This window comes from Pteropus vampyrus, unplaced genomic scaffold (genome assembly GCF_000151845.1).
Source record: "Pteropus vampyrus isolate Shadow unplaced genomic scaffold, Pvam_2.0 Scaffold23, whole genome shotgun sequence".
NCBI lineage: Eukaryota > Metazoa > Chordata > Mammalia > Chiroptera > Pteropodidae > Pteropus > Pteropus vampyrus.
In genome coordinates, this window is record NW_011888804.1 from 3,115,263 (window position 1) to 3,123,479 (window position 8,217).

At 38.4% G+C, this 8,217-nt stretch overlaps 1 protein-coding gene and 1 pseudogene across 1 annotated transcript in view; one reads left to right on the top strand and one right to left on the bottom strand.

Moving 5' to 3' along the window:
* Window positions 1-229: 229 nt before the first annotated feature.
* The window catches only part of TRAFD1 (TRAF-type zinc finger domain containing 1), a 22,678-nt gene continuing 14,690 nt past the window's right edge, over window positions 230-8,217 (top strand). The window contains 2 exon segments of the mRNA XM_011356053.2: window positions 230-365; window positions 2,603-2,668. Of these exon segments, the coding sequence (XP_011354355.1) occupies window positions 2,622-2,668 (47 nt within the window). The 5' untranslated portion in view covers window positions 230-365; window positions 2,603-2,621.
* LOC105289358 lies at window positions 7,453-8,196 on the bottom strand (annotated as a pseudogene).

Here is an 8,217-nt window from a genome sequence, read left to right on the forward strand (position 1 = left end):
GTTTGTACAGTATTATTCATGCAAATATTATTAGCCTGTGTCAGGGGAAGTTGCTGGGCCCAGAACCAGGCTCACAGATCAGTCTCGGCTCCTCTTGCCAGATGTTCAGGGGCTGGGACTTCCAGGGACTCGCCCCCACGGAGCTCTGAGGAGCCAATTGGCGCGCAGAAGGCGGGGCCCTGGGAGAGACAACGGTGCTGTCCAATGGGCCGACAGCCGGGACCGCCCCTGGCCAATGGGCGTGCTCCTCCGCGACGTTCGGAAGTGGTGAGGCGACTCTAGGGGCCGTTGTTCAGTACGGGGGCTGACTGTGGGGGCTCGGTGTCTGCGGCCAGGCTCTCGGCTCGACGCACTTCTCATCCCAGGTGAGTGTAGCGGTGTCCCGCGCTTGGGGACCGCCCTGCGGCCTCCAGTCCGGGAGGAAGCCGGCACCCCGAGGGCGGGGGGCGGGGGCTTTAGGCCGGGGGTCGCGGCCGCAAGGAGAAAGATGCCTGTGCGGCGGCGGCTCCTCGGGCCTGTGGGGGAGGCCGCGCTTTCTCCTCAGGGAACCAGAACCGCGACAGCTCCCGGCGGTGCCGCGGCCCCTTCCCGGCCTTGACCCTGGCAGTTGAGAAGAGGGCGTCGTCCAGAGCGCCACTGGGCCCCGGCGCCCTGGGCGGAGCTGGGCCGGAGCCTCGAGCTGCCGGCCTGGAGGGTCTCGGGCTCTCGGCTGACGGGTGTGGGTTCAAGTTCGCACTCTGACCTGCATGGGCGGCGGTTAACTGTCGTCTTCGTCTTTCGCTTTCTAGGTCTCTAAAATGGGGACAATGACTTTCACTATTTTTTCACACTGATATTTGTGTGGCCTGGGTTAAATGATTGCCCGTGGAAAGCGTTTAGCAAACAATAAACGCGCAGTAAATGTCGACTGCTGCTACTTGCGGGCTGGTGCCCTCTCGACTCCGGATCCCGACCTCCCCGAACTCGCTGAGGGAGGGGGCAGTTGGAAATCGCCTTCTGGGTCTGGACTCTGAAGTGGTAGCTCCGCCCCGTTGGGCATAGGGGCGGCCCCCGAAGTCCTCAAGAGGGGCTCTTTCTAATGTTGAAAACTTAACTGTAACCAAAGCAGTTCCGTGCGTTTGCTTCTTCACCCCTCACAACGACCGTTGGAAGTACTGTCAGTTGTTTGCGTGAGGATTTGGAGGCCCAGGGAGGTTAAATCACGCAGCCCCTGAGTAGCAGAACTAGAATTTGACCCTGCGGGGGGGTTGGGGCGGGGCTGACTCTAAGCCCTACATGTCACCCGCAATCCCTTAGAGCTAGAAAACCTGGCACTTTCCTTATCCGAGGTTCTGGCCGGGATTTAGTTTGCTTTACTGGATCACACCTAGAATCAATCAGCCGCGAGAAAAGTACCTAGGCTTTTCCCTTTTGGGAACGTGATTTATTTTCAAAGATAGGTGCTTCCTCTCCTATCAGAATGGACATCTTGAATCCTGTCACTTCCTACTATTCGATAGCTTACTTCCTCTTTGCATGGCTGGCTCTTCTAACTTCAGGTTTTAGTTTAAAAGTCATTTCAAAGTTCTTTCTTGACCACCCTTATCTAAAGTAGATTTCCTCCACTCCCCTCTATGTACTTTTGTCTATGTACTTTTACATCAAAATACTCAAGGTATGTCTATTTCTTTGCTTGTTTTTCTCTTTTACTAAATCGATCTGTGGGGTCAGACACTATTTCTTTAATTTTTAAAGTATTCTTAATGCCAGGGCAGAGTGTCTGGCAGTGGTCTTAACATGTTGAATGAATGAGTGTGTTTCTAAAGTGAGTTAGTTTGGAAATGTCAAAATCATGAAAAAGCCTTAATAGAGGGGAGTATTTAAGACCATTTTCACTTCATGGAAAGGAATGATCTACACTAAATATTGTTAATAAAATTGCCAGCGCTTTTGCTTTCTGCATTGATATCTTTTTAAAAAGAAGAAAAATCTTTAGAGAAACCTGGCAGACCCTATCTTAACTAAAGGCTCGAACTTAACATCACAATAAGCCTGTTGACATCATGTGCTTTCTGATACAGTGCACCAAGATGGACACAACATCACTTCTCTGGTATTCTTGCCAGATATATATTAATCATGAGAAAAACATCAAACCCAGATTGAAGAACATTCTACAAAATAACTAGCCAGTGCATTTAACGAGATTATTAAAGATAAAGACTGAGGAAATATTCCAGAGCAAAGAATATTAAGGAGAAATAACTAAATGCAGCATGTTACCCTGGATGTGATCTTGAATCATTTGTAGAATGATTTGTGAAATTTGAAGACCTATAGATTAACTCCAGTATTATGTTTCCTACATTTGGTAATTTTACTATGGTTATTTATGATGTTTTGGGTGAGGAGATAAGGGAGTTCTTTGTGTCGTTACTGCAAGTCAGATTGTTTTAAGATGAAAATTAAAAAAAATAAGGTAAAACCCATGTGTTGAGTATTAAAATGCTTTAAATGCACTGATTTTGGTGACATTTCCTATGCACTAGTTTTTTGTTTTTCTGTTTTGCTTGTCATCCTAAAGCAGAAATGAAATTCAAAGTTATCACTTCTTCCTTTGTAGTTTTCAGAAAGAGCTAAAGATGGCTGAATTTCTAGATGACCAGGACACTCGGCTGTGTGACAACTGGTAAGAAACTAAATCTGAGAAATGTTATTGAAATGAGGACAAACTAGCTTCTGTAAAGAGTTGGTTTATTTATTGGCAGGTGAAAATTGGAGCCATATAATATCATACATGTATATGGGACTAAAGCCTTTTTAACAATTCTGGATAAAATCGCCTGTTTTAGTGATTTGACAAGGTGGTTGGTTTAGCTATTATAGTGTAGTGAGGAGAGTGACAGGATAAGCCAGGAGTCAGGGCTCTGGTTCCCGCCTTTAATTAGCTAATGGCTTTTGGCAAGTCACTTGATTGCTTTGGAGCCTCACTTTTCCGACCTCTAAATAAGGGAATTTATTTTTTGTCTTTCTGAAAAATATCACACATATCAAAAAAACTACTAAAAATATACTAAAATGTTTTGACTAGATTAGTGTTTTTCAAAGTGTGTTGAAAGGATTTCTCTGAGTGCCTACAGTGGCTGGTTGTCTTGGGGTTGATTGGGAGCAAGGTTTAGTGAGCTTGGCTCTACATCTAGTAGTGAGAGAGAGAGTAGTTCAACCAGAGGCACTGAACTGTTTTTATAAAAGATTTTGCTGAAGGAATGTTCCACTGCTTAAAAGAAACAAAAAAAGTCTAAAGTCTTCTGGCAGTTCAGATTAATCACTATCGTTTCATGATTCTAGAACTGTTAGTGAAGACTGGGCACAGTCTGGAATTTTCAACTTTCTGTTTTAGTGTTTGTAATCCACGTGAGTAACAAGAAAGAAACTTTCATGCTGAAATGAAACTTAGGCGTGCAGCTAATACTTTTCTGATTCTTGGTTGAGATTTCTCAAGAACTTGGTATTTTAGTGATAAACAAGTGCTCTTCCTAAAAGCTAAAGAAAACAAAGCAGAATTGTTATGTTTAAATTAACAAATTGTGGTAGAAGGAAAGAGAAATCCTTTAATGCAGATTGGTGAAAGGTTCGAGTCAGAGAACAGTTTTACTGCCTTTTTCTGCTCAGCCTTTGAGCAGAATTAGGGTCTAATCAGAGCAACTGCAGGTCACAATATTCGTTCCCTGCATGGAATTAAGATTTCATTTCTGTGAGGGTGTCTTGTGCTACAGGGTATATTTTTTCTACTACTACTATCACTTTCTGCCAGTGAAAACACTATTTTAGCTTTGTTTGGGTTTAATATACTGTTAATGATGCAGAGTAATCAATGATACAGATATTAACAAGAAAACGTCATCACTCTGGTAAGAAAACAGACATGGGCTTTAGCATCAGTTAAGATACTCTAATTTTAACAGTCCACTCCATTTTGAAGGAATCTCAAGCCTAGGACAATATATAAATAACTATGCCAAGGGAGTTTTAAAAAAGGGTAAGTTAATGAAAGCTAATGAAAACAAGGTTATTCAAAGCCAAAGCAATTTATTTGAAGAAAAAAGCAGGTTAGCATGGAAAACTGACTAAACCAGCACAGATCTCCCATCTTAAGTGACCCTGTTTAAATTCCAGTTTCAACATTGTTGTTTTTAGAGCCATATTCCTCTTGTTCCCTAAAAAGGGTACTCAAGGTACTTTTCTAAATATGAGCTGCAAGTAGACTCACTGGTCCAGTAAAAAGAATAGTTTGTTGCGATTGAAGATGTTTTTGCATGTTATATCTTATGGTGTCCTCTGATTGAGGGCAGAATGTGATTCTAGGGAACAGAAGCTTCATTTCAGCTTTTAATTTTTGCGTTTATTGAAAAATTGATTTCTGAGTTGTGTTTATTGTTTGGAAAACTACTGGGAATTTTTCTGGAAGTCTTGGCTTACCTGCCAGTCATTTCTATCTAAAATGAAATTTCACCTTAAACTTGATATTTTTTTTGGGGGGGGGGGCTTTTTAGCCATTTTATCTATATATTTTATCTATATGGAATTGTGTTCTCACTTAAAACATCTTGATTTTATCTGTAAGTAGGAAATATATATATTAGTATTTTGTCTGGTTGGAATGTTTGGTGGGATTCTCTTGGCAGTTAAATTTAAAAAGAAAACAAAACCAGCAGGCACCTGTTTCATGTAATTGTTACAAATATCTTTTTTTTTTTAGTTTTTAAAAAAAATTATTTTAATTAGTTTCAAGTATACAGTACATTGGTTAGACATTTATATAGTTTATAAAACGATCCCCCTAATTGCTCCTTCTCTCCTCTGGTTTTGCAAATATCTTTTTCTTTTTCTTTCAAGGTTTCTCAAGAGGTGAAATGTGTAATAATAAGTTCTCTGTAGTCATACTTTACAGCTGCTTTTGATTCTTGATTATGTTAAGATTCTGTGGTCCTTTATATTTTGTTTTAATTCTGAGATTTTAGTAGCCTCGTTATATGAATGCTCTGTCAGTAGATTATCCTGAATAGTAAAATGGAAACTGTAGACATTTTCTTGATATTTGTTGTTAAAAACCTTTTTATGAAAATTAAGAAAAAAGAACCCAGAATATCAAACATCCTAAACAATAACTACTGGCTTTAATTTTTTGCGGCATTTGTGCACATATGATTTATAACCATAATATGGCTCTGCTTTCACTTTATTGGGTGTACCATATTTAACTTTAGCTGTTCATTTTTAAAACGTTTAAGTATTTCCTTTTTTTTTTTTTTTTTTACCATTTTATGACACTAATGAAAATCTTCATAATCCCAAGAGTAGACTTACTGGGTTAAAGAGTATATAATTTTATGGTCTTAGAACTGCATTTTCAGGCTATTTTAAAGCCGTTTACAGTACCACCAGTAATGTATTAGAGTATTAGTTTCACAGCGTCTTTAATACAGATATACCTCGGAGATATTGTTGGCTCAGTTCTAGACCACTGCAATAAAGCGAGTCAAAATCTCTTCGATGGTGGAGGGTCTTGCTTTTGTTTCCTTAAAAATGCAACATTTGTACAGTGCAATAAAATAAGATATGCCTGTAGTGGGATTTACTAATTTTAATTTTTGTTAATAGGTTTAGATGGCAACCTATTTATAGCTCCTACTACTATGTATTTTAATATTCTACAGTTTTAAAAATTTTAAACTGAATTAATTTAAAACCAGTGGCTTCCTTAAAAAACTATGGATTTTGGAGAAATAGGGGAAGTTAAATCTGTCAAGACATTGGTAGTTTCCCTTTTTATCCATTTGAGTTTCCTTCTCATCTGTCACAGTTGATTGTTCTTCTGAATCACCTTTGCTATGAGAGCTTCCTTGATAGTTCCATCATTGGATGAAAATGAATTTATTTGGTGTCTTGGTCTTTGATATTGGGAATATGACCGTAGCTGAAGGCATATCGGTCATCCTGCTTTGAAATGTTTCTTAGACTATGTATGAAGATTAAAACTATAAAAGAGAAATAAGCTATCTACAGCTTGGTTTGGGGGAGGAGTTCCTGTAGTATTCAGCTTCAGAGGCAAAATAATGTGTCAAATGTCTGTATCCTGATCAGTATTTTACTTTTCTGAAATTTTATTCCAGGTAACATAAGTACATCCTTTTAATGCAATCCCTAGCTAGACCGTGAAATTGCATTGTAACAGTGGTCATATCCTAGATGAATAAAGAGTAAGGCTTTTGAATACTATGTGCCTCTAGTTTGAATGTATGTATACTCTTGCTAAATTTATTTTTATTCATTTTTATTTTTAAATTATAGTTGACATAAAATATATTCATTTCAGGTATACAACACAGTGATTCTACATTTATATACCTTATGAAGTGATAATCACAAGTCTAGTAACCATTTGTCACCGTGCATAATTATTACGATGTTAATGACTATATTCCCCTCTTATTAAATTTAAAAGGTCTTACTCTTTTACTCAAGATTGTCTTTTTCTTCCTTTCTTTTCTGTAACTTAAATATTGGATCCCTTAATCTACAGGAGAAGCAAAATGAGTGAGGAGACAGGACTAGGGGAAGAGGTTCAGGATTTCATTTTCGTATAGTTGTGCAGTGAAGTTTATATCAACCCATCCAGAGCCCATGATTGTGACTAGCATGCAACCTGCTTTGAAAAGTTTGCGGGTCATAAAGGAAGCAATTTCCCATCCCTACTGACTTTCCCAAAGCTGGCATCTGCTCCTTTTGGTTTAACTTAATTTTTTTAATTGGGAAATTTTAAGTAATCATCAAATGCACTTTACATTGATAACTGCAATACTGAAACTGACATTTTTAATATTTTTATCGAAGGTTATGAGCATTAATGTGGCCAGTCTAGGTCACTATGGTTTAGCTGATGCTAATGTCTAAACAGGTATTCACATTTTGTGTCTAAATAAAGTAGATGGGGGAACTTCTTGTATTGCTGAATTTTAGCAAAATTCTATGAGATAATTTATAGGAATGTCAAATTTTTGAAGTGCAAATTCATAGAACTCAAATTAGGATCACTTTTTTGCTTCAGGTACTTCTGACTTGAGAATACAGGCAATTTTTGTTCTTAATTCCTTGGAAAATTATTTCTGCAATGTCTTGTGTCTTTATTACGACCAAGTTGTTTTTGAGAAAGATGATCAGCTCTGTGATTAGTTTTTCACAGTTGATACGAATATCAAAAACAATAATTTTCAAAGAAAAAATTGTCTTTCAAAGGCTACAAGAAAGGAAAGAAATAGTACTTCTTACTTGTGTGAGTAAAATATTTACTGCAGGTAAATCCAATATAGTATTCAATAGTTCTATAAAAATGAACAAAAGATAAATGTTTACTTCCATTGCTCCAATAGTCAAACGTTAGATCTGTATGAGAGTTGTAATGTAGTAGTTTGCTGGTCCAATTTAAGAGTTCAAAGTCCTTTCTGTGTTTTTGGCTCAATGATGTCCACATCCCAGATGAATTCAGTTCAAAAAATAGAAATTAGGGCAAAGACTTCATATAACAAAGCACAAGGATATGCTACTAGAAATTGCTCTTTCCTGCCTAATGCAGAAATAAAAAATTTGGAAGCAGAAAAACTACACAATCTACAATTCCAGCAGTGAGAATGATTCCTATACCATTCTACCAAGACATCCCTGGAAAGCTGGAAAGTGAGAAGAATCCTAAGAATCCCACACAATCAAATGAAATACCTGTCATACTCATTAAGTTTAATAAACAGAATATTCCTAGACATCCAATTGCACAGATCCCACCCATATACATAGCCAAACTGGATTTTGCCAGAGTAACAACATGGCTGCTAAGGCAAGGCAAAAAACCATTGGTCCTGCCTAATCAGTCTCATTCATGTTGCTGATATGTGCTACTTTTAATGGATGTAACACCATTAGTATTTTTTTCCAGCTGTGGTCAAAATTGATACCTAATTCTTTAATAAAGGTGGCTCATAGTCAAAGTTGTTTCCACAGAATGGATGAGGTGTATTTGGAGTATATACCTGAGTTGGCTGGAAAATCTCCCTATTTGTGAATTTTGGCTGCATCTTGTCTGGAGGGGCAAATTGGCCTTGCTGAGAGTAATCATAGCCAGCATACTGTTTTCTATAGGGTTCTCCACTTTCTCTACAATGATAAGGATGGTGATTGGTCATT